Source organism: Oryctolagus cuniculus, chromosome 10 (genome assembly GCF_051225735.1).
Source record: "Oryctolagus cuniculus isolate XC-2025 breed Fujian yellow rabbit chromosome 10, ASM5122573v1, whole genome shotgun sequence".
NCBI lineage: Eukaryota > Metazoa > Chordata > Mammalia > Lagomorpha > Leporidae > Oryctolagus > Oryctolagus cuniculus.
Window position 1 is genome coordinate 100,529,592 of NC_142876.1, and position 26,572 is coordinate 100,556,163.

Consider the following 26,572-nt stretch of genomic DNA (forward strand, 5'->3'; position numbering starts at 1 on the left):
GGAACTTGCAGAGCTAGCAGACTTGGCACCAGCCTGGCTCAACAGAGAGGTTCAAATCCCAAGTTCTAGCCAGTTCTCCTTGAATCTCAGACCAGCAAAGAGGCCCTGGAAACCTCCAGTACCTCAGGACTCAATGGGACACCTTCCCACTACCACCACAAAAACTAGCCTGGCCAAATGATGATAGAGTGCTGCCACCTGGTGGCCATCAGTAGCACAGTGTCCTTCTCTGTACCACCCCCCACCCCCCACCCCCCGTCCTTGAGTGCATTCAGCTCTCTGGAATCAGGGTGGCTGGGCTCAGGGCGCCCTTGGGACCACCAGCCAGACTGTGCATGCCTAGGGAGCTTAGCTCAGGCCTGGCTGCTCATCTGGGCTTTGAAACTCGTTTGATGCATGGCCATGACAGCTGTTACTGGATGGCCCTCAAAGCCCTGCACATTGCAGCAGCTGTCCTGGCCAAGGGCAATCTGGACTTGGGAACCTTGGAGGCTCCCTCTGGTTCAGTAAGTCTCTTCCAAACTTGGGATTTGGGATTCCCCGATCCGTATGTGCAGCTCTTGCCGTCAAACATGCCTGCATGGGGTTGCAGCAGACACACAGGACAGTGGGAGGCTACCTGGGCCCCTGGGGCTTCATCCTCAGCACCACCAAGATCTAAATATGGTCTTCCATGAGACCAGAGCCCAAAGGCACAGCCTGTCAAACCCGAGAACCAGCACAGTATAGCAGCAGGGTGAGGGCTGTAGACCTTGGCTAGGTAGGCTCATTAACAGGTGTGGCTGTGGAGGAGCATGCTGTGAATTGGAGGGACCATCCAGCTTTCCTGAGGGCCCGGGCCCTCATGTTCAAAGGCACCCTAAACTGTTCACAGGAGCTCATCCAGGGCTTACAGCAGACACAGGCTTGAGCAGCTATGAAAAGGCACCATGTAGAAGAGTGGCTTTCCTGGACGCGGACATCAACCCAGGGCTCAGGAGGGTTGGATGGAAGGCTACCAAGTCAGTGCTGGCTGTGCCTCCCCACAGAAGACGCTTCCCTCAGCCTGGATGAGCCAGGTCCACGTAAGAGCAAGCTTCCCGGATCCCATTACGTGGGGTTCACACTGTCAGAGGTCTCCCAGTACGCTGCTTGTGATGGCTGCTAGGGAGCAGGGAGCAACAGCTCCCCGGGGTTGAGGGCTCTGGAGGTAGGGCAGCTCTCTCCTCAGGGCCGCAGAGCCTGGTAGACCAGAACTAACATAATACTCCCCACCACAACTGCCAAACTTGGGCTCTCACTTGAGGTTCCCAAGTCTCAGTCTGCAAATCTGAGGTGTGGGCATTTTTGCATCTGCCTTCACCTCTCCCAAACAAAGCTATGACTGGGCTCGAACTCTCCAAGGCACCAAGAAGTAAGTGCAAAGCTGCAGGGTCAGACTCGGAGCTTTGCTTCCTCCACCCCAGTGGAAGGAGACCAGGCATCATTTGAGTCACGGTGGAGAGCAGGTTTCACTCCACAGAGCAGCGACACGCCCACCCTAACACGTCAGGCAAAGTTCTCACACCCATTCCACCATGGCTGAGATTCCAGGAAGAGTTTCAAAACACACTAAACTCTTGAACTTGAAAATCTAAACATGGATGATGGGGACAAGAAAAGCATAAAACACTCCTTATAAATAATTATTTGGCTTGACTGCCTCAGACATGCCTCACCCCACCACTCACCGGGAAGAAAGACAAGGACACCCATTTTTCAAGGATTTCTTTTGTAAAGGAGCCTTATTTGGCAACTAGACCGAAAATCTTCCAAAATTCTGTACAAATGTATAATATACAAATATACACAAGGCTTTTGCCAAGAAAAGACATCACGACAAACAACAGAGGCGGCTTCGGTGTCACCCACCACCCTAGGGCATTTCAAACCCCTAGGAATATGAGGGGCTGATGGACCACAACATAGGCTACACATGTAAAACACACTACATTACATTATGTACACTGAAGTATAAAAACCCATTGTCCCCTGTGGGCTCTTCACAGGCCCTCTGGCGGGAAGGAAGGCCATTCACCAGATAATGCACATAAGGGGTACTCCTTTAAAGGTGGGAGGGAGAACCCTGCAGAACGAAGTGGTTCCCCCTAAAATCTATTAACAGCACAAAGCATGCCCTTCAAGACAGGTGGTCAAAGTGAAGTTCGGAGATGGACCACTGCTTGTGCTCTTGGAGCTCCTCCTCGCTCTCTCCGCCTCATTCCATCTCTGTGAACCGAGCAAACATGGCTTTCCGGACAGCATCTTTATATGAATCAGCACCTGACAAGCCATACGCACTGCCCTTGGCTCCGAGGCCAGCTCCTTTTAGGCGGACTTGAGCCTGGGGAAACAAAGCAGACTGTGAGCAGCTGGCAAGCATGCTAGGACTGCTCCCACCTCTCCCGAAACTCCCCAGTGGCAGACAGAAATGTCTACGCCTTTAAGAGCCCCAAAGCATTCCCCTGAAGCCTGGAGGGTCTGGTATTACAGATACAGGTTACAGAAGGACAGCTCAGGGCCAGCGTCATGGCGCAATAGGTTAAGACACCAGCACTCAACATGAACACAGGTTCCAATCCCAATCCAGCTCTCTGCTCATGTGCCTGAGCAAACAGTGGAAGACGGCGAAGCGGGCCCCTGCCACCCATGTGGGAGATGTGGATAAAGTTCCAGGCTTCTGACTTGGGCCGGGTCCAGCCCCAGCTGTTGTGGCCATTTGAGGAGTGAATGAGTGGCTCAAAAATATCGAACTCTGCCTTTAAAATAAATTTTTTTTTAAAGGAGGACAGCTCAATGATAGAATTCACATGCAAAGATAGTCTGAACTAAGCTGTGCTGTCAGAGGACAGTGTGAGCAATCATGGTGGAGCTCCTGCCTAGGGGACAAAGGCCTCTGATGCAGAAGGTTATGGCTCAATCTGGGACCTGGCAAATTTATATATACACACACACACAACCAAAATCAAAATACAGTTCCTTAAAAAATCCAATCTAAGTGGCTCTGGGGTGTTGGTAAAGAAGAGCGTTCTCAGGGCCAGCACTATGGCCTAGTGGGTAAAGCCGCTGCCTGCAGTACCGGCATCCCATATGGGCGCCAGTTGAGTCCCAGCTGCTCCACTTTGATCCAGCTCTCTGCTCTGGCCTGGGAAAGCAGAAGATGGCCCAAGTCCTTGGGCCCCTGCACCCATGTGGGAGACCCAGAAGAAGCTCCGGGCTCCAGACTGGACCAGCTCTGGCCGTTGCTGCCATCTGGGGCAGCAATGAAGCAGATGGAAGACCTCTTTCTGCCTCTCTGTAACTCTTCCAAATAAGTAATGTTTAAAAGCACTCTCAGTGATAAGGTTTACTTGTAACTAAGGAGAAAGTGTCATGGTCTTCTTTTTTTTAAAAACAGTATTTTGGGGTCGGTGCTGTGGTGCAGTGGATTAACACCCTGGCCTCAAGTGCTGGTGCCCCATATGGGCGCTGGTTCGAGACCCGGCTGCTCCACTTCCGATCCAGCTCTCTGCTATGTCCTGGGAAAGCAGTGCAAGATGGCCCAAGTCTTTGGGCCCCTGCACCCACATGGGAGACCCAGAGGAAGCTCCTGGCTCCTGGCTTCAGATTGGTGCAGCTCTAGCCATTGAGGCCAATTGGGGAGTGAACCAGCAGATGGAGGACTCTGTGTAACCCTGACTTATGAATAAATAAATAAATCTTTAAAAAAACAAAGTGTTTTTTGTACAAAAACAGCAAAACAAATCTGATCAAAATAATCAACTGGGGTGCCACACCCACTTCTCCAAATGGACATGTTAAGGGAAGAGGAGGTAGAAGATGGGGCTGCTGCCACTTGGCAGTGATGCATCATCAGCTGGCCCAAGACACGGTCCCTCTGAGTTAAAGGAAAGCTGCTTCTGGGTCCCAGACCCTCTGCTGCTTTTACTTCATCCCATCTCTGCAGTAAGCCCATGTGCCTGGCATCTAGTGAAGCCTGACCCTACTGCTTACCTCAATGGGAGCTGTGATGCCTTGACACTTTCTTCCCAAACCTGAGCCTTCCCGCCAGCCCATGGCCTGCAGCATTTTGTTGCCAATGTTACTGTGGTCAATGCCATCTTTGGTGGGCTGCTCGTAATTCCTGCCAGTGGCAAACACACAGTTACTTAAAATAGCCAGAGCCCCAGCTAACGAACTGGAAAATGGTGCACATCACATACACAGTGCCAGCATCGAACTGTTTTTTGCGCTTGGGCTCTGGAGGTTCTGGAATGCCGTACTTCTCCCGTCTTTCTGCAGCTCGATCTCGGTATTTCATCTAGGCAGAAGGAAAAGACACTGCTAGAATTATTCACAAACTTTTAATATGTAACAATCTAATGTACCTGTATTTCAAGACTCATCACCTCAAGCGTTTTTTAATCTGAATCCTGGCTTTTTAGAATGGCCTGAAATACCAAATTCTCTCTTCCTTCACCACACTTAGTCATGTCTACAATGTCATGATGTTGAAGCACCATGGGTTAAGGCAGTTGTCTGCGTTGCCCATAACCCACACTGGCGTGCTAGTATGAGTCCTAGCTGCTTGGCTTCCTATCCAGCTTCCTACAGGCAGCAGAAAATGGCTCAAATGCCTGGGTCCCCGTCACGCACATGGAGTTCTGGGTTCCTGTGTTCTGCCTGGCCCAGCCCTGGCTACTCAGGGCACATGGGTAATGAGCCAACAGATGAAAAATCAATCTTAAGGTCAAGTGTGTAGAGGGGACTTATGTACAGAACCAGTGTACAGCTGCTTTCAATGCAGTTGAATTACCTACCACCTGTCAAACTCTTCAGCTCACTGGGGCAGTGGGTAGGTTATAGCCTGTGAAGGTCTTCTGAGGACAGCATTGTCTGAGCCCTTCTGGAGCCAGATGGGCCCACCTCCAGGGACAGACAGCATTGAACAGGCTTCTAGGGTCCCTTCAGCAGTCGCTGGGGGATCTGACACCATAAGCAGTGAGAGGAAAACAAGAACCTTATCTACAGATACCTCAGAACTGTATCAGGGTAAGAATTTTCTGACTCACTCATTTATTCCTAACCCACAGGCTCTACTTGCATGTTCAGAGATTAAAAAGAAACAAAAATTTTAAATACTGCTTGCCTGGTGCCAACCTGCCTCATCAACTGCTTTCCCACTACTGGTGTCACAGACTTCTATCTTTGCCCGAGTGAGTCCTACTTGCACATTCGGACTAAATCACCTGGGAAAATCTCATGCCTCTACCCCTGAGCCTAACTGGAAGTGTCCCATATAGTCTTACAGCCAGATAAAACAAGAGTGTTCTTCTAAGTAGCGTCCAGTGCACCTCACTAGTGAATACGTGGCATTCAGGACCTGTGAGCAGCCCTGAGGGTGTGCTTCCAACTTACACAACATGATGGGACACCGTGGGACTACAAATCACATAAAGTCCGAGTTCAGTCTACATGAGCTATGGTGGCTGAGTGACAAGTGTGTGACAAATCTTTTTACCCTGCCCCCGGATCCTGGTACCAAACGCTTTATTAAAAAAAAAAAAAAAAAAAAAAAAAAAAAAAAAAAAATCTCAAGATACTCTTCATTGTTTCCGATTCACCTCTCTCTCTCTCAGCTCCAAGGCTTCCAGCTCCTGTTCACTCAGCCTGGATCGTCGGTAGATGTCCATGTTTTGCTATACAAAAGATTTTACAGACACAGTAAAAATTCAGAAATGTTGTAACATTAGCAATCAAAGTACTCTTGGAGTCAAAACCCAATTTAATACACTATGGCATCTAAACCAGGGGCCCCGGTCTATGTGGAGCTACCATGTTCCTTTCCACTCTATTATAAGGCCCTCACATCATCTCACTGCCTCCCCTGCTCATCTCAGATCAGAAAAGCATGGTCACCTTGTGTAAGTCTGAGAGCTGCTGATGCCTGACCAGGGCATCTCTGTTTGGGAACTGGCGCCGGCAGAGGAGGCAGGCCATCTTCTTCCAGTCAGCCAACTTCTCTTCTTCACTCTCAAGTCTTTCCACCAGCTCTTCCTCATTATCACTGTCACCACTGTACGCAGCAACCAGACCCCTCTGGGGACAAAAGGCAGGATGGGTTACTGGACACGTATAACAAGAAGATAATGACAGCCATGTACCTGGATAAAGCAGCATCTCATCTAAAATGTAGGTGTCCCCTGATTACCCGGTATCATGCTTCAGTAGTGAGTCACATTTTATCGACTGTACAGAGCAGTAAGGTCTTTCGAGTGCTGAGCCTGGCAACAGCCTTCTGGTATCAACTCTCTAAGGGTCCAAGAAATGGGTTCTTGGATGAATGTTTTCAAACCACTGACTATGTATAAAACCTCCAAATAGAACAGCAGATTAATGGCCCACACAGACCACTATCCATCAGTAAAACAAGTTTTTTTCTCATCTTAACTTTCTCTTTCCAGACCATTAAAAACTCTTTTACAGATGCGATGAAACTCAATTAACTGAGCTTAGGAATTCAGACTGTATTCACTGCTCCACCTCACCTGCTCTCACGCACGGAAAACCCAGCTCTGCATACGGATTCTAGGTGCAGAAACTGCTCCAGATACCCATGAACAGAGACCACATCCAGTTTCAAGTAGAAATCCCATTAGCCAAACTACAGCTGAGATTCAAAGTGAGACATAAACCAGAATTGGTCTTTAAGACACTGGTCCTATTTCCTTACTTTGAGGGGATTCTCCTCATCTCCGTTTCGCACCAATTCCGGGATGAGCTGCTGCCTTTCAGATAAGGCCCCCTGGGAAACAGAAACGAATCCATAAACCTTAAGTTTTCCGTAACTCCCATTATAAACATAGCCCTTCCCGTGACATTACCTTCTTCTCAAAGAGAGCAAAGCCAGCATCTGCAGCAGCAGATTCTCTCCTTTCTTCTTCCCTCAAGGCATTAACAGGCTGAAAGCTATTTTTAAAATTTTCCTTCTGCTTGTTTAAACTCTTAGCCCAGCGTTCCATGTCTTTGGCGATCTAATGTCAAGCAACAAACACCACCATAAAACATCATGTCCCTTTTGCCATGACAACTAGTCAAAGATCTTATCTCAACAGCTTACCCTGTATATACTTTTACTCCTACCTACAAATATTTCTGAGATGCTATTACATAAAATCAAGGTCAATGACAAATAATCCTTGAAGTCTTGAAGACTTACAGGAAATTTTTTTTCTAGGTTTTTAGGCAAACAGACTATGTATAATCAAAGTTGCAGAACTCTCTAGCTACAACTCAAAAATGAAGAATTAAGCTCTATACTCTAAACAGAGAACTATGGGTCTCTTGACTGGGTCAATTAACCTTACCTGCTGAGCTGTTTTGCTCTTAGGTTTCTCCTTTTTCTCTTTCCCCTCTTTGGCAGGAGGTAGACCAGTCTGCTGGTGGGAGCTAGATTCTGCAGCTGGCATATAGGTCTCCTTCTCTCCATCCCAGTAGAGGTACTGCTGGGTTAAGGAATTATAGTAGTACTAGAAGAAAAAAATGCAATGAATGCAGACTTTCTGCTACGTCAAGTGATTAAATAATTTGTCAATGAAGCAGATCCAAGTTTTTGTTTAGAAAGGCCCCTTGGTACTTCTTAGTATAGGTGAGGATGATCAACCAGCTAAGAGGTGCAAAGCTTCTAGAGTAAAGTTTCTAGCGTCTAGTTTTCACTATTTAATCCTGGGCCTACCTAAGGGACACTGAAGATAGACACATCTCACTCCTTCTCACAGACAGCCCACTTACACAAACCAGGTCACACACCCTCTGTGACAACCAGATAATAGCTCATCTACACAGAGCCCTTTGGACTGCCTCCCACAACCAAACAGGATCATAAACATGAGCTTGGGGAAAGAGGTGCTGGTGAAGGAGCCTGAGCTCCACAGAACTGCACAGAGAGGACAGGCATCATCTGTCCTCTCTCCTCTTTTTAATTTAATTCCTCACTTATTCAACAGGGACCCTGGGGAGTCTGTCATTTTCTCCCAGGGAAGGTGGTACAGGTAACAGACATAGAAGCCATAATTTCTATGGCCACCTAAAAGAAGGCAGAGAAACTGCCAGACTTCACAAACGAGAGGAGAGCTGTACAGAGGTATGGCTTGCTCAAGCACGTCGCAAAGAAGCTCATTTCACTCTCTCTGAAACCACTAGCTATCAATGCCAAGTTCCTATTAAAAGTACTTATTTTACTCTTCTATATATTCAGCTCCTGATCATAAATACTTATTTACGGAGTGCTAAAAGATGCTTTCGCTCTCTAAAAAGTTAAGATAAACCACCAGAAATATTACTCCACAGAGCTGCTAAATTTTATCCTCAAGAACATACAGGGATGCTAAGTAAGAGACACCAGAAATAAAAAAATGTTACTATCCAATTCTACTTATATATGAAATGTCTAGAATAGGTGAATTCATAGAGATAGAAATATTAGTGGTGGCTAGAGGTAACAGGAAATGAGTAACTGCTTAAATGGGACTGGGTGTGACATTCTATTTCCTTAAATATTTATTTGAGAGGCAGAGTTACAGAGTTCTTTCATCTGCTGGTTCACTCCCCAAATAACCACAACGACTGGAGCTGAGCTGATCTGACGCCAAGAGCCAGGAGCTTCTTCCAGGCCTCCCATGCAGGTGCAGGGGCTCAAGCACTTGGGCCATCTTCTACTACTTTCTCAGGCCATAAGCAGAGAGCTGGATAGGAAGAAGCACGGCCGGGACAGGAACTGGCGCCCATATGTGATATCCACACTGCAGGGAGAGGTTCAACCTACTATGTCACAGCACTGGTCCTAGAATGTGACTATTCTAAGAACCAATAAAATAACTGCACACTCTAAATGGTTAAAACTAAATTTTGTATCAAAGAAGATAAAGAATACATGGGAAGAAAAATAATTTAAAACATCTATGTAATCTATGGTAACAGAAATCAAAATAGTGTTATTGAGAGGGGAGGATACTGATGGGCAAGGGGCATGAAAGACCTTTGCCAGGTTATATCTGAATAACAGCATTTATATGAACGTCCACACATGTAAACACTAGAAGAACTGCACACTGCAGTGTGATGTATCAGGGTCTTCAAAAAGTTCACGGAACACTTTAGGAAAAAATATGGATTTCAAACTAATTCATATTAACTTGTCATAACATACCAGATAGGATCTAATTTGAGGTTCTAAGAGGGAGAAGACACTAGTTTGAAAAGCACCCTGATGAGAGCAGCATGAATTCTGCTCAAATTACAGCAGCGATAACAAACATCAAATTTGTGGTGAAGCTCTGGTAGAAGAACAGGAAAATCAGATACTTGATGAAAAGCTCATGGGAACAAAATCCAAAATCAATCAGCAGTTTACAACTGGGTAACTCATTTTTAAAAGGACACAAAGTCATGCTGAAAATGAAGGCTGCAGTGGGAGACCATCCCTATCAATTAGCAAAGAAAAAAAACTAACCTTGTTTGTGCCTTACAGCAGAAACAACAGCTGACAGCAAAGGTATTTCAACTGGTCTACCTTACAAGATTCTGACTGAAAATCTCAAGTGGAGCAAACTCAAATTTTCCAGTCAGTGAGTGCCACAACTGATGCACCCAAATCAACTGCAGACAAGAGCAGATATTTCAACGGAAACTTTCATCAGTGGAATCAAGATTCTGGAGCATTTCTATGAAAAATTTGAACAGAATACGAAACATGGCTTTACCAGTACAATCTTAAAGGCAAAGCAATCAAAGCATTAGATACCAAGAGGCAGAAATGGTCTAGTTACAGCAAAGTGGGTGGACTGGTTAAGACAAAGTTCATGAAACAGCTTTCTGGGATGCTCTCGGAATTTTGCTTGTTGACTTCATGAAGGGTCAAAGAATGAGAACACCTACTTATTAGGAAAGTATTCTGAGAAAGTCAGCCTAAGTGTTAGCAGAGAACACCCAGGAAATCCTATTCACTACAAGTCCCACAATGGACCACAATGCTGTGCATATTCCTCTCATTAACTAAAGGTAATTTTCTGAGTTCTGGTGAGAAATCACCAGGTATCAACCTTACAGTCTTCATTTTTTCCTTGGTATTAAAAAAAATTTAAATTATAGAGCACTAATTTTTCTTCAGTTAATAATGTAAAAGACATTGATTGACAGAGTCTAATTCCCAGGACCCTCATTTCTTTAGTGATCTACTAAATGGTGCTCACAAAAGTGCCTTGAGGGGCCAGTGCTGTGGCACAGAGGGTAAAGCCAATGCCTATGGTGCTGGCATCCCATAAGGGCACTGGTTCAAGTCCCAGCTGCTCTGCTTCTGGTCCAGCTCTCTGCTACAGCCTGGGAAAACAGTGGAGGATGGCCCAAGTCAATGGGCCCCTGCACTTGCAGGGGAGATCTGGAGAAGCTCCTGGCTTCAGATCAGTGCAGCTCTGGCCATCGGCAATCAACTGGGTAGTGAACTAGTGGATGGAAGACCTATCTGTCTGCCTCTCCTTCTCACTCTGCATAACTCTTTGAAATAAATCTAAAAAAAGTGCCTTGAGCTGCAGGTGTTGTGATGTGGTGGGTTAAGCCACTGCTTGGGATGCCTGCAGCCCATACTGGAGAACTGGTTCCAGTCCTGGCTATTCTGCTTCTAATCCAGCTTCCTGCTAATGTGCCTGGAAAGGCAGCAGATGACGGCCTAAGTAGTTGGGTTCCTGCCACCCCTATGGGGAGACCTGAATGGAGTTCCAGGCTCTGGCTTTGGCCTGGCCCAGCCCTGGATGTTGCAGGCACCTGAGAACTGCTTTTCCCAGTCCATTAACGGGGAGCTGGATTGGAAGCTCAGTGGGGCAGCTGGGACTTGAACTGGTGCCCAGATCGGATGTCAGGGTTGCAGGTGACAGCTTTACCTGCTATGCTGCAATGCTGGCCCCTCAAAGGAAATGCAAAAAAAAAAAAAAAAAAAAGAAGAAGAAGAAGAAAAAGCCTAGGGGCTGGTATTGTGGCACAGCAGGTTAAGTTAGAGCCTGCAATGCTTGCATCCCTACAGGGAACGATTCAAGTCCCAGTTGCCCCACTTCCAATCTAGCTCCCTGCTAACACACCTGGGAAAGCAGCGGATGGCCCAAATACTTGGGCTCCTACAGCCCATGAGACCCAGATGGAGTTCCAGACTCCTGGCTTGGACCTGGCACACATGTGGGCCACATGGGGAGTGAACATGCAATTGCAAGGTATCTCTCTCCATCCCTGCACTCCAACTCTTTTTTTTTTTTTTTTTTTTTGACAGGCAGAGTGGACAGTGAGAGAGAGAGAGACAGAGAGAAAGGTCTTCCTTTTGCCGTTGGTTCACCCTCCAATGTCCGCCGCGGCCGGCGCGCTGCGGCTGGCACACGGCGCTGATCCGATGGCAGGAGCCAGGTGCTTCTCCTGGTCTCCCATGGGGTGCAGGGCCCAAGCACGTGGGCCATCCTCCACTGCACTCCTGGGCCACAGCAGAGAGCTGGCATGGAAGAGGGGCAACCGGGACAGAATCTGGCACCCTGACTGGGAATAGAACCCGGTGTGCCAGTGCCACAAGGTGGAGGATTAGTCTATTCAGCTGCGGTGCCGGCCTACTCTGTGCTTTTCAAATAAATCTTTCAGAAATAATGAAGTTTTAAAATTTCATTTTCTGGGGACCGGCGCTATAATGTGGTAGGCTAAGGCTCTGCCTACAGTGCCAGCATCTCCTAAGGGCTCTAGTTTGTGTCCCAGCTGCTCCACTTCTGAACCAGCTCTCTGCTGTGGCCTGGGAAAGCAGTGGAGGATGATGGAGTGCTTGTGCCCCTGCACCTGTTATGGGAGACTTGGAGGAGGTTCCTGGCTACAGGCTGGCTCAGCTCTGGCCATTGTGGTCAACTGGAGAATGAACTAGCATATGGAAGATGTTTCTGCCTCTCCCTCTGTAATTCTGCCTCTAAAATAAATAAATCTTAAAAAACAAAATTTCATTATCTATGAACTTTTAAGTCCTATCATACTTATGTACATTATAAAGACATTTTTTAATTATCAAATTTAAACTAGGAGCCAGTATGGTGGTACAGAGAGTAAACCAATGCTTGTGACACTACATCCCACGTGGGCAGTAGTTCGAATCTTGGCTGTTCCATTTACGATCCAGCTCCCTGCTGATGTGCCTGTGAAAGCAGAAGATAGCCCTAGTGCTTGGGCCCTGCATCCATGTGGAAGACTTGGATGAAGCTTCCACCTCCTGGCTTCAGCTGGGCCCAGACCTGGCTGCCATGGCCATTCGGGGAGTAAACCAGCAGACAGAAGCTATCTTTCTCTCTGTACCTCTGCCTTTCCCATAAATAAAATCTTAATGGGGCCGGTGCTGTGGCACAGCGGGTTAATGCCCTGGCCTGAAGTGCCAGCATCCCATATGGGCGCCAGTTTGAGACCTGGCTGTTCCACTTCCAATCCAGCTCTCTGCTAGGGCCTGGTAAAGCAGTGGAGGATGGCCCAAGTGCTTGGGCCCTTGCACCCGTGTGGGAGACCGGAAGGAGCTCCTGGCTTCAGATCGGCACAGCTCTGGCCACTGCAGCCAATTGAGGAGTGAACCATTAGATGGAAGACCTCTCTCTCTTTCTCTGCCTCTCCTCTCTATGTGTAACTCTGACTTTCAAATAAAAATAAATAGATCTTTAAAATTGAAAATGCCCGAGTGAAAATTTCACCTTGGTGGTTTTGGAGAATTTTAATCTGGGTCACATATTCCTTTGCTGGGAATATTTCATTTCACACCTCATAAACAGAGTAAGTGAAACTAAGGTATTTCTAATGAATCTGAAGATGAAACAGTGCATTTACTTGTGAGTTTGGGTCATAGTAGAGTCCTGTCGTAGGATCATAATAGTATCCTGAAGACTCATCATACTGGTAAGTGGACGTGTCAGGTACTGCTGCAAAACAAAATTGAGCATACAGTTATTCTAAGTAAGAAACCAGCTTTTTATTTCAGATTCTAAACCAATGAGGTGCAGCAGGCCTTAATGCTCTCCTTTCTGTCACATCCCCAAGTGTCCCTCTGAAACCCACGAAGGGAGAGGAACTTTTATTAAACAAAGGCAACAACTAGGTCCTTCCAACTGTCAACAGCCCCAGGAGGTTTGGCTTACCATATTTGGTACCAGGAACTACACCAGTGGGGGAAGCGGCTGGGGCCTGTGTACTTGTGCTAGTGCTAGGCTGTGCTTCCTCAGTCTGGAAAGAACAGCAGCTTCAATATAATTTCAACTGTAAAGCCTTTCAAGAGAGCTAAATCACTGTAATCATCCAGAAGGGCTCCCTTGACAAACACACTGCAGCAAGGATCTAAAACAATCCTCTTGCAAAACACATGCTGACAACTTTCTTTCTAAAGGTCAAGTTGAAGCATGCAGAAAGTATAAATACACTGGAAATATATTTAAAATATGCACATACATATAATAACATTATTTTATAAAGACAGAGAGAAAGAGGTTGGAATGTGTATTATTCAATCCTGGTTCACACAGCAGGACACAGTAATACTTGTACAGCAAAACAAAGTTTCCCAATTGCCACCAGTTCTGTATTTAGGAGGACAGGATTACCGGAGAGCCAGGTGGATTGGAGGTTTGATTATACAGCTGGGGACTCTGGGACACTACAGCCGCTGAAGTGGTGGTCACCGCTGTGCCTGATGATAAACACAGGAGATTAGAGAGACCAAGGCACAGAACTCCAAGCCAATTATTTTTCTGTAACATTTAAACTTATCTCCTGTCTTTGTATGTATTAGTTCTCAATAACACAATTCCCACTAAGTATCCTGGAACCATAACGTTTTCATTTGCTTATAGTACTATTAGGATGTGACCTAAGATGTTAAGGATTCTATACAATGGCTAAGAGAGGAAGAAATTTGTATCTGGGACTGGTGTTGCTACGGAACAATGTTAAGCTGCCACTTGGGATGCCGGTTTGCGTCCCGACAAGTTGCTTCTGATCTAGCTCCCTGCTAATTTACCTGGGAAGCACTTGAGTCCCTGCTACCCCCATGGGAGACCAGGATGGAATTTCTGGCTTCTGGCTTCAGCCTGGCCTGGCCTTGGTTGTTGCAGTCATTTGGGGAGTCAACTGGTAGATCAAGATCTCTCTTACTCTATTCTGTCTCACTGCCTCTCGGTGTGTCACTATGCCTTTCAGATAAATAATTGAATAAAACAATCTACCTGATTTGAGGATAAAAATATATTTAACCACAAGGTTTTATAATTCAAAAGCTAAAGGAAATCCTTCTTGTCATTACTCTTCAGGGTGGAAGCCTGAGCACTAGACTCTTTCTAGTCATCTGAACGTACGTGGGCACCCACGATATCTAACAATACAGACAAGGAAAATAAAAAGCTGAACCTTAAGACTTAAATTCATCACTCTGTGGATTCAAAGAGGTTACATTAGATTTTGGTGTATACAAACAACCCTATTGTTCCCTAGGATTTTGAGCACACAGTGACAACCCAGAATATGTCACCTACATTCTTGCAGGGAACTAGACTTGGAGCTTTGGGTCTAGTTAGGATATCTAGTCCTATATCCTTAACAAGGCCAATAAGGTTTACTACCTGCTGCAGATGATGCTTCAGATTCCAATCCTCCAGGTTGTTGCTGATAAAACTGCTGATAATCCTGTGAGTACTGAAGAAAATTCCACAATTAAAGCTGCTATTCTCAGACATACTCTGGAGACTGAGAATCGGATATTGTTTAAATTGACCTACCTGAGTGTACTGGGCATAACCATCTTGGCCTGGCTGCAGGTAATTGTAGTCAACACTGCCTCCTTCACCACTTTGAGACTATAAAATGTGAAAGGAAAAACAAAGACAAACTTAGTGAACACTAAAGGAAAGCTAGAAAACGGTCTAAAACTTTCCTAGGAGAGCTCTTACTACAAGTACCATATCACCTTGTGCAGGATCCTCCATCTTACCTGGGTAGATGACCACTGAGCAGCAGCAATGGCTGTACTGGCCACAGAGAAGGCGCTGACCCGGTTACCATCTGGGAGGACCAAGTCTCTGAAACCACAAAGATTCAATCATGTGATTTTATCTCAGTAAGCCAAGGCGTGCTCCTACACTGCCAGTGATACAGTGATTCACTCTAGTCTTTCTCAGGTGGTCTTCAAAGGCCAGCAAAGCCCCCTTTCTTTTCTTTTTAAAAAAGATTTATTTGAAAGTCAGAGTTACAGAGAGGGAGGGAGAGGCAGAAAAAAATCCTGTACCTGCTAGTTTACTCCCCAGATGGCTGCAATGGCCAAGACTGAGCCAGGCCAAAGTTAAGAGCCAAGAGCTTCACCCAGATCTCCCATATGAGTGGCACTTGAGCCATCCTCCCCTGCTTTTCCTAGGCATATTAGCAAGAAACTGGATTGGAAGTGGAGCAACTGGGATAGGAACTGACACCCATCTGGGATGCTGGAATTGCAGGCAACAGCTTTACCAGCTAGTCTATAAAGCCAGCCCAGCCAAAGTCACTTTTCATGGGAAGAGATATCTTTATGGACAAGTCCTTCATTAGACAAGTGTCCCTGTAGCCTCATTGCTCTACTTTTTAACTTGTCATCTACTAAGGCATCTGTTGGATGACAAATGATACTAGAAAAGGGAAATTTTACAGTGCTAGACTGAGGCACTATGAAGCTGACTAGCATGCTGTTCTGGAAAGAGAGGGTTACCTCTGGATGGGTTTGTACCATGGTGCTACAGTTTACACAGCACATGTTCTCAACCCATCTGCTATTCTTATAGACACCGTCTGGTCTGAAACCATTTCTGCCAACTGTTATCAGCTGGGTAGGACAGAGGAAATAAGCTCTGAGAAGACAGCTGTCTTGAAGCAGGAACTAGGAAGGATGGTATCTCAGGGTAGAAAGCAAATCCAGGGTGGCTGGCAGAGGAGCTGCCTTCACACGTCTGCAGCTGCACCCACTTGCAATCAGGCTCTTAAAGTCACTCACTTTCTGGCACTTTTGGCAAAATCAACCCCAATGGTTTTTCCGTCAATTTTCAAAGGAGGATGGAGACTCTGTAATATCTGAAGCAGTTGAGAAGCATCCTGAAGCAGAATATGAAAAGCAAAAAACAATTCTATGAAGTTATTCAAAGTCTCTCCTCATCATCTAATCCATCCAAAAGAAACAGCTTTCTATGAAAACAGAAACAAAAGAGCACTGACTCCTTATTGTGTTGTGGACATGAAACACTAAGAAACACCTACAGGATATGAAGATATCCGGTATTATTAAATGGAAAATTAATCTAAAACAAAGCTCAAAGGAATAAAGCATGCTCAATCTTCAGTTCTGGCAGTTCTCTCAGATATAACATTTTTACTACTTATCAACATAAAGAGTTCCACAATTTAGCAATGAAAAATCATCATTATATAGCCTCACACATTGAGCTCCAGGAGCCTCATAAAGGGTATCACAGTTGGATGAACCATATTTGCCTCTTTTTTTTTTTGACAGGCAGACAGAGAGAGAGAGACAGAGAGAAAGGTCTTCCTTCTGTTGGTTCACCCCCCAGATGGCTGCTACGGCCGGTGTGCCGCACCGATCCAAAGCCAGAAGCCAGGTGCTTCCTCCTGGTCTCCCATGTGGGTGCAGAGCCCAAGCACGTGGGCCATCCTCCACTGCCTTCCCAGGCCACAGCAGAGAGCTGGACTGGAAGAGGAGCAACCAGGACAGAATCCAGCGCCCCAAACGGGACTAGAACCAGGGGTGCCGACGCCACAGGTGGGGATTAGCCAAGTGAGCCACAGCACCGGCCCATATTTGCCTCTTAAAGTCTCTTTTAATAGCAAAGATTCAATGAGAACCTCACCATTGCAGAAGATAGCTGCACAAATGCAAAGCCTCTGTTCTGCTGGGTCTGTTTGTCTTTTATGAGGCGAATGTTATTGACAGCTAAAGACGCATAGGGAGACAGCGCTGTCATGATGGAATCCACCACAGTGTGTGGGGCTATGTTCCGAAGAATGATCGCTAGGGGTGAAAGAAAAAAATGACATATTAAATGCATTCCCACCATCAATGCTTTTCAAGGCAGGTTCAAGTATCAACACATCCATTTGGGGAGGTTCCTAGAATATTTTTACCCGGACACAGAAAAGATTCTTAAAACTCATCTTTTATGGGACAACCTGAAGCTGCTGTTGCTGATTCAAAAGGGTGAGAACAAAAATTTCCAACTGAGGTTACCTTTTAATACACAGGCCAAAAGATCACATTTCAACTTACTATCACAGTAGTAATCCACAGACTGAACTGACTCTGTGGTTCCTGGGGGCACCTCCTGTTCAGAGTCTGGAAGAAGTGAAAGTCACCCAATGAAGGCAAGCCAAACAAACACCAATGTATTTTCAGTAAATTTGATGTACATCTATCAGTCTTTTTTTTTTTTTTTTTAAAGGATTTGTGGCTATAGCAAAGCCTCAATAATTATGACACGGTTGATGTAGGATGAAATTTTGGGCCAGAACAGAACTGCCATGACCAGACTCACAGACAATAATCCAATTAGACAAGTTTTAATGCACATTCCAAATAGCTAAAACCACGCTTACCAAACTTGTCTGCTCCACATCGGAAGCATTTTAGTCTTTTCCTGAAATTGTTCAGCCAGCACTGGGGAAAAAAAAAAATCTGTAATTATTTTCCTGACTTGGTAATTATTTTATTATTATATTAGGCCAGGCTTTCCACTGATATGTGGATTAGAGCAATGGCAACATGGGTAAATACTACATATATATATATATATATACACACACCCACACACACACCCACACACCCACACACATATATATCAGAAACTGACATATTTCTGAGACAAATGGGCAAAAGCTAAATATTCAGAATATTATATGAATTTTTAAAGATTCATTTGCTTATTTTAAAGAGTTACAAAGAAAATCTTCTATCTGCTGGTTCATTCCCCAAGTGGCAACAGCCACAGTGGTGGCAGGCCAAAGTTGGAGACAGGAGTTTCTTCCAGGTCTCCCATATGGGTGCAAGGGCCCAAGTATTTGGGCCATCTTCAGCTGCTTTCCCAAGCCATTAGCAAGGAGCTGAATTGGGAGTGGAACAGCCAGGATACAAACCAGTGCCCATATGGGATATGCATAGCTTTACCCACTACACCGTAATATCAGGTCCCAACTATGTGAATTTCAAAATTTTTGTGTTGTATTTTTAATTATTTTTATCCAGTTGGGAAAAGGTTTCAGCACAATCAAAAACTACAGAAATGGCAGGAATTTGGTCTAGGGATGAGATGCCCATATAAAATGAGTGCCTGAGTTTATTGGATACCTGTCTGCCAATGCAGACCCTGGGAAGCAGCAATGCAGGGGAACTAGCCTAAGTTTTGAGCTTTGGCCTGGCCCAGTCCCAGCCATTCTGAGTATTCAGAGAATGAATCAGAGAATGTTCTGAGTCTCTCAAATAAGAAGCAAAACAAACAAACAAAATCACAAATAAACAAACAAACCTAAAACAACCTATAGCCAGCCACTGGTGAAGTTCTTCCTTATACTGAGACAGCATTTATTGCACCACTCAATATAAACAAACCCAACATGAACTGAAGACTATTTGGTCACCTACTGGAAGGGGAAGCATATAAAGAATTTAAGCACTCTCAAAAACAACAATGCCAACACCAAGTTCAAAATGGTGCACTTGAGAGAGGACCATAGCAGATTTTACTTTAGCAAGGTTCTTAAGAAATTTTATTAGAACAATTTAGGAGACTATGCCACAAATTTAGAGCTCTAGAATTCAATAAAGCAAAAACATATCTAAAATTGTAATTTAAATATTGGGCTTAGAATCTGGGTTTTTAATTTTTTTTTAAGGCATAGAAACAGACATATACAAAGATATCTTTCATCCTCTTGTTCACTCCCCAAATGGCAGGGATCTGGAACTCAATTTGAGACTTCCAAATGGGTGGCAGGTACCCAAGGACTTGAGCTATCATCACTGCATCCCAGGGTGCACATCAGCAGGAAGGCGGACCTGAGGCAGAGGAGCTGGGACTCAAAGCAGCTCCAACGTGGGATGCAAACATCGTATGTGGCATCTTAACCATTTTCCAAATACTGATCTTAGAACCTGGATCTTTTTTTTTTTTAAAGATTTTATTTATTTATTTGAGAGGTAGAGTTACAGACAGTCCGAGGGAGAGACAGACAGAAAGGTCTTGCTTCCATTGGTTCACTCTCCAAGCGGCCGTAACGGCCAGAACTGCGCCTATCTGAAGCCAGGAGCCAGGCGCTTCTTCCTGGTCTCCTACATGGGTGCAGGGGTCCAAGGACTTGGGCCATCTTCTACTGCTCTCCCAGGCCATAGCAGAGAGCTGGATTGGAAGTGGAGCAACCGGGACTAGAATTGGCGCCCATATGGGATGTGGACACTGCAGGCAGAAGATTAACCTACGGCGCCACGGTGCCAGCCCCAGAACCCGGATCTTAATTAACAAAATCTCCAGAGTTCTTTCTGGGGATTCGGTCTTCTAATCCCAGCAAAGGATTCAGGAAAAGTCACAAAGCATGAAAATTACCTTAAGATAAAAGATGGTGACTGTGTACTTATTAATTTCCTTATCTGGATAGTCCAATAAATAAATAGAAAAACAGCAAAATCCTGATAAAGAGTTTTGCCTATTTGGGAAGAATACATGCTTACCTTGTTACAAAGCCAATCTTCAAACTTGGGTCTGAGATTGCTATAATGCATTGTAATGTGCTTTCCTTGAATCACCAACTTTTTCTGTAAGAAAAGACATAATTAGTTATTCCCATTGTGAGGAACATGTGTCCATTTTCCCAGGGCAGAGCACACTTCGGAAAAATCAGTGCTCTGGAATTAAATGGACAACATACGGGGAGGACCAACCACCGCCACCTATACTCTGCCCATCCAATCCTTCAGATAGGCAGTAAGAGAATGGGATGCGGAGTAAAGGTAAACGGAGTCAGGGAATGCTGAGAAAGCTGCCAAACACTAAACGCTGACATGCACCAGGCCGTGTCTCCAGCAGAGACAGAAGTCCTAACATTCAGCATTGACAGGCTGCCTGAGAGTGACAGTCTATTTCAAAAAGCAGAAGACACAACTTTCCCAGTTCTGAGATTGTCTCCCACTTTAGCTTTTATCATGGTGTCCTTGGGCTTCGCTTCACTTTTTCCATAGTCCCCCATCTTTATGTCAAGTAAAAACCTTTATATTTTCCCCTCTCCCGAACTCCTGCTTCAAGATGTGTCCTTTGGGGGTACAAAGGGAGGGGAAATCATTTTAAAGGGAATCTGATTATGATTACTTTTCAGGAAAGACTATTCTGAATGCCACCGACTCTTAAAACAGTTAAATGAGATGTCTTCCTGTCAATTGCAACCATGTCATGTCCTAAGTGACAGATGTTTTTCACTGAAATGGATGGTAACCTTCTTCAAGGTGAGAAACCAGGAGGCCAATGAAGTTTCTTCAGGGGGTAGGAAAAGTTCATAAATGCACACAACACCTCATCCTTCAAGTCAACCGTGTGACTAAAAGATATTTAACTTTAAAGGGCCAAGACCCAGAGCTGAATCATTCTAGCCAAGAGTGTACCTAGCACCTGCCCCCAAAAAGTCTTCATTTAATAGGAGCATTTTTTCTTTCTGTTTGGGGGATGGTGGTAAGAATAAGAGTGATCTGAAACTATCACAACAGATTTAAACAGGAAGTTAGATATCCAGATTGTGAAAAGGAGTCTAACCCTTCTAAACATACATACTGTTGAGCAATCTGGCTCTCGCATATCCTGGAAGATTAAGACAATGTTGTGAATTTTTTCTGCAATATCTAAAGGCAAGACTGTATGTCTGGCCAAGAGGGCAAGAGCTGAAGGGCCATCCACTCACTTTTAACATACAGAAGCAAAAATAGAGAAGCTGGGAGATACGTCAACAGATCATCCCACTAAAGAGGGATGTGTGTTGGGGAAACTCCAAACTACCACTGAGTCCCTAATCCTTTTGGCCTTTTATTTCTGGAGTGAATTTGAACTGTAATGAAGTATTATACATTAACATAGCTTTGTATACATTAAAATTGTGGAAACTTTTAAATGTCTGATAGGTTTTAATTTCTGAGGAGTTTTTAAACTCCCAGGTTAATCAATCTGACACATTCATTGCACCAAAAGTTGCTGTCAAGAAGGTAGACTCACATGAAGGTTATTTATATTCTGGAATTACTAGAATGGTGTCCATGGTATGAAATGAATGGACTTCCACTTCTATACGATCAAGCTGTGACTTTTAAGAAAATGAACTAAAAAACAAGCCAGTCAATCCAAGTAATATCTTTAGTAATGAGTTGTTATAAATGGCACTATCACTAACCAAAGAATTCTTATTCATGGGAGACTCAAATCATAAAATGTTGCGGAAAGGTAATTAGTCAAGAAAATTCCCAGAATGCACTTGGGTAAAAGCATTCAATATTGTGCTATAGATCTCTTGCAAAAATTTTTAAGTGCCAAGCACTAAACATTATTTTTGTAAACTGAAGCACACTTAATAATAGTTCATCAAAGAACCATCAACGATTGCTTTGAACAGGCTATTTAAAAGGCATTCTTGGAGAGATTAGAATGTTAATGCCGCTCTAACTAGATCAGACAGCAGCAAGATACTGCTTCCAGGGTAATCTCATCAGACTTATTTTTCATAAATTCTAGTAGGTCCTTAAAATAGCCCCTGAAGATTCATCTGAGCAATTATACATCTAGGAGATGTGGTCTCCAGGCAGAAACAAGTATTTATAAAAATGCCTACTAGGGACTTTCATTATGTTCTCTTCACTGTCAAACGGAAAGTCTAATAGTCTAAGCTCACTCTCAATGGACATAGTAAATAAAAACATAATCAGGTAGGAAAAGGGGGGGGGGGATATTAAGATATTTTGATAATTACCAGACAGGTATTCTGTAGCTAATGCCCTGTCAGGCAGCCATGTTTAAAGGCAGAGCAAATTCGATTCTGCAATGCAGTTCTTGTGTATTTATTCTAGTAATGTCAATTTTAATATATACAAAGCTTGCTTTTTTAAAGTCACTCCTTTGGAACAAACCACTCCTTCAACCTTTTTTTTTTAAATTGTACAGACTTGTTCCATTTTCATGAATATCTAGACTTGGTGAGTGAAGCAACCTGATTGGCTTCCATCCAGCTGGTAGCATCTTGCAAGTGATAAAACTCCACGAAGGCGAAACCACGGCTTACACCTAGAGACAGCATTCAGATATAGACGGGATACTCGTGTTAGTCAGTTCCTTTATAACAGGTGAATCTCTCTCCCACTGCTTCAACACTGCGTGACAAAGCCAATTGGGAAGCAGCTTTACAAATGTCACTTGACTTGGGGATCTTCTTGATACTTTGCCATGGCAAGGAACAAGCCGTCTGAACTAAATGTCACTCGATTTGACTCCACGCTTAAAGTAACCATGCAACCAAACACAAACAGTCAAACAAGGAGTTTATAAATTACTTACCGAAGGAAAAAAAAGCCCCTAAAAACAAAGTTTTTAAAAAGTTCCTCTCAGATGCTAACATCGTTTTCAAAGTCACATTCCTTAGCCATGGCAAACCTTTCATTCTGAATTCATGTGCTTGAAGATTGGGGGTATCAAGATGTTCTTTAGGGACTGAAGTGGGAATGGGGAAGAGAACCAGAACGGCAGGAACTAAGCAAGCTCTCACCTGTTTTTCTTTTCATCAGCCTCACGTCTGCAGGCTGAGGGCCTTCAAAAGACTGCATTGTTTCTCGAATCTGCACAGGGTTTTACAAAAAGTTTTAGCCACACAATATTCATCAGTGAAAAAATTTCATGGACTAGATATTTTATCAACTGTTCAATTAACAAGACCGTCTATTAGCAAAATACAACTATCCTAAAAGGCAACTGAAAAAAGGACACTTCTCATAGAAATTGATGTAAAAGTCATGAAGCCATTAATTATATGCTGTCTGGAAACTTCCCTCAGGCACAATTAATTTATGTTATGACATACAGTGCTAGAGCTGCTCATAATACGATGTTCATCAAAGCTCCCTCCTTTAGTCCAATCTCACTGTTTTTTGTTCTAAAGGACCAAAACAAAATAAGATTTAAAAGGGAGAGGCTGCATCATCATTCTTTAAAGTATACCTAAGAATCAATAGCCAAAAAAGGGAGTTCCCTCAAGTTAAACATTTTTTGTGCAACATCTTAAAAAATTAATTTTCTTGCATTTAGAGATATGAAAAGTAACACAGTTCAGAATCTTAGACTACAAATTAAAACACCCCCCCCAAGACATTAATTATGCCTAAAAAAAAAAATTCTGGCTGGTAGGCTGTTCTGGATATCAGACCTATTCCTTATTGCAAAAGGCAATGATAAAAAAAAATAATATTAGTTCGGGGCCAATGCTGTAGTGTAGTAGGTTAAGTCTCTACCAGCACTGCTGGCATCCCATATGGGTGCTGGTTCAAGTCCTGACTACTCTACTTCCGATTCAGCTCCCTGCTAAAGTGCCTGGGAAGGCAGTAGCCGATGGCTCAAGTCCTTGGGCCCCTGCACCCACGTGGGAGACCAGGAAGCAGCTCCTGGCTCCTGGGTTTTGGCTGGTCTAAGCCCAGCCATTTAGGCCATTTGTCGAGTGAACCAGAGGATGGAAGATCTCTCTCCCTCTCCCTATAACTCTTTCAAATGAAAATAAATAATCTCAAAAAAATTATTAGTCACTTCTTTAATCACATCAGGTGGCAATATTCCCAAAACAGAAATGGCCAAATTTTTAAATAAAAATTCTCAATTGCACCTACTAGTTAGGTGTAAAGGCTGCAGTATTATATATAGGCAACTTCTATTTACTAAAATTGAAATCCCCAAATCAACACTTGCAGCACTTTCATGGTCATTAACTGACAGGCAGAGGAACGAAAAATATGTTGCCCAAATGGACACATTCCTGGCTGAGATTTAACATGGCAATACCTTTGTGTTGTTTGAATTTCACATTGTAACCAAGTGTTTAAGTGCCACATTTTCATGCCCTTCCCCCCAACTTCATTTGATTTCACTGCTTAAAATGGCTTCCCAAGCAGGGTGCTAAGTGCTATCTAAGTACTCTTAAGCACAAGAAGGCTGTGATATGCTTATAGACAAAATCTATTAGGTAAGCTTTAGTCAGGAATGAGTTACAGCGTTGTTGGCTGTGAGCTCAATGTTAATGAATCAACAATATATATCAAATAAAGCTCCTTTAAATAGAAACACATATGAAACAAAGTTACATCAACTGGCTGACAAATATTGCAATCACAGGCTCTTAGAAACCTAACTCTGTTCAGAAAGAGCCAATGGTTCAGTATTAATGGTACTTCATAAAGTTACCAGGAATAAGGATAAACTACTGTGTTACCTGTTTTCTCACACAGCAGTGCTACAATGAGCCACAATGAGACTCAAGTTTGTACTAACATAGTGAATAAAAAAAGTCACTAGAGTAAAGATAGTTACTATAAAATAGTAACACAGTAACATATATACTAACATAGTTACTCTCAAAATTCTTACCTGTCATCTAATGCTCTCAATCTGGCTAGAGTGAAATAAAATGGAAGCAGGAGTACTATAATCCAAATCTTTCCCTACAACACACTACACACTTGTTTCAAGCCTACCCTCATGCCACAATGCTTCCAACTCAACTCTTTCCTGGCCTGTTGAGCCTGCCAACAAAAGAGCACACAGATATGCTCTTTAATCCTGCCTTTGTCACAAGGCTCAGCTGGATAAACAAAGGCAGTTGAGATCTGCCAAATCATTGGTAAAATCAGTATCTACCTACCCTATGTGATAGAGAACTACTGGCATTCATTTAGATGGCCATCATACATTTTACAAATATTTAGATCCTAATGGATTGGTAGTACAGCATAGTCTGCAGTGCTAACATTCCACATGGGTACTGGTTCATTTTCCAGCTGCTCCTCTTCTGATCCAGCTCTCTGCTTGTGGCCTGGGAAAGCAGTAAAAGATGGCCCAAGTGCTAGGGCCCCTTCACCTGCATGAGACCTGGTAAGAATCTCCTGATTATCTCAACTCTGACTACTGCAGCAATCTGGGGAATGAACCAGGAAGATCTTTCTGTCTCTCCTTCCCTCTCTCTGTAACTCTACTTCTCAAATAAAAATCTTAAAAAAAAAAAAAGAACGTGTATGGGTGCAAACATATGCACTCCCTACTCCACATTCTCACTTGCTGCAGCTAACCAAGTCCACCTCTGCCTACCTACTACCATTCTTTCTGCCCACCATTCCAATCTGTGCAGCTACTGCAACTTGGCCAAAATCTTCAGTTAATTTCCTTTTATGCTCAGCTAAGCTTTCAAAGACAGGTTGTCAGCCCCAATGGCACTTTCCCACTTACTTCTCCCCTGCCACCAAGAGCCTCTGACCCCAGTCAAATGAAGCCAATTGCTAGGCTTTATCTGGATTCAGTACATTTCTATTTCCAGGTCTGTCCTGGAGGGCCAATCAACCACATCCTTCTTTTAGGGTACAGTATTTCTGTGCCCCTATAGCATCAACTCAATTAAGATCTCCATGGAGTTTCTCCTTACCCTCCATTACTAATGATCTCCCCTTAACAAGCTTTCAGGGTGGGCATTTGGTCCAATAGTCTAAGATGCCCAAATACCATATGGTGTGCTTGTGTTCAAGTCTTGCCTCCACTTCCAATCCAGCTTTCTGCTAACGCACTCTGGGAGCCAGCAGATGATGGCTTAAGTACTTGGGTCCTTGCCATCCACACCAAAGACATGAGTTAAGTTCTGGGATCCTGGCTTTAGCTGAGCCCTGCCCTAGCTATTGTGGCCATTTGGGAGTGAACCAGTGGTTGGAGGATAGAGATCTGTCTGTCTGCCTTTCAAATAAATGAAAATGAGTTTGTTTACTTAAGAATACCTTTCTATTCTGCACTGACAGCTTCACCTACAGACCTTAGCTTTTTCTTTTTTAAAATATTTTATTTATTTGAAAGGCAGAGTTAGAGAGAGAGAGAAATCTTTCATCCCTGCTGGTTCATTTCCAAATGGCTGCAACAGCCAGGACTGGGCGAGACTAAAGCCAGGAGATTCTTCCAGGTCTCCCATGTGAGTGCAGGGGCCCAAGCACTTGGCCCTTTCTCTGCTGCTTTCCCAGGTGCATTAGCAGGGTGCTGGATTGGAAGTGTAACAGCTGGGACTTGAATCAGTGCCCATAGGGGATGCTGGTGCCACAGGTAATAGCTTTAACAGCTCCACAACATTAGACCCAGACCTTAGCTCTTTATGTGTTAAGCTTCTTCTGGGCAGTATCTATGGTTCTGCATTCTGTAGCATCTAATATATTGTAGCAGATGTGCAGTAACCACAAATAAAAGTGTGATTACCC

General features: G+C 44.1%; 1 protein-coding gene across 11 annotated transcripts in view; it reads right to left on the reverse strand.

Annotated features, from left to right (window-relative positions):
* Positions 1-1,733: 1,733 nt before the first annotated feature.
* Positions 1,734-26,572, reverse strand: part of RBM5 (RNA binding motif protein 5) — a 31,046-nt gene continuing 6,207 nt past the window's right edge. For 4 of the 11 annotated variants that reach the window (XM_008260673.5, XM_008260674.5, XM_051852421.3 and 1 more), the window contains exons 5-25: positions 22,852-22,921; positions 22,300-22,373; positions 19,790-19,873; positions 17,665-17,725; positions 17,339-17,404; positions 16,923-17,083; positions 16,055-16,152; positions 15,026-15,113; positions 14,814-14,891; positions 14,658-14,730; positions 13,644-13,729; positions 13,185-13,269; positions 12,877-12,968; positions 7,365-7,526; positions 6,882-7,031; positions 6,731-6,802; positions 5,917-6,096; positions 5,622-5,696; positions 4,221-4,318; positions 4,012-4,141; positions 1,734-2,362 (exon numbers count right to left, since the gene is read on the reverse strand). In XM_008260673.5, coding sequence (XP_008258895.1) covers positions 2,237-2,362; positions 4,012-4,141; positions 4,221-4,318; positions 5,622-5,696; positions 5,917-6,096; positions 6,731-6,802; positions 6,882-7,031; positions 7,365-7,526; positions 12,877-12,968; positions 13,185-13,269; positions 13,644-13,729; positions 14,658-14,730; positions 14,814-14,891; positions 15,026-15,113; positions 16,055-16,152; positions 16,923-17,083; positions 17,339-17,404; positions 17,665-17,725; positions 19,790-19,873; positions 22,300-22,373; positions 22,852-22,921 — 2,109 coding nt within the window. In that variant the 3' untranslated portion in view covers positions 1,734-2,236. The remainder of the gene's footprint in view (positions 2,363-4,011; positions 4,142-4,220; positions 4,319-5,621; positions 5,697-5,916; positions 6,097-6,730; positions 6,803-6,881; positions 7,032-7,364; positions 7,527-12,876; positions 12,969-13,184; positions 13,270-13,643; positions 13,730-14,657; positions 14,731-14,813; positions 14,892-15,025; positions 15,114-16,054; positions 16,153-16,922; positions 17,084-17,338; positions 17,405-17,664; positions 17,726-19,789; positions 19,874-22,299; positions 22,374-22,851; positions 22,922-26,572) is intronic. The other 7 variants (XM_089306235.1, XM_089306236.1, XM_089306237.1 and 4 more) reach the window with 2 other exon arrangements.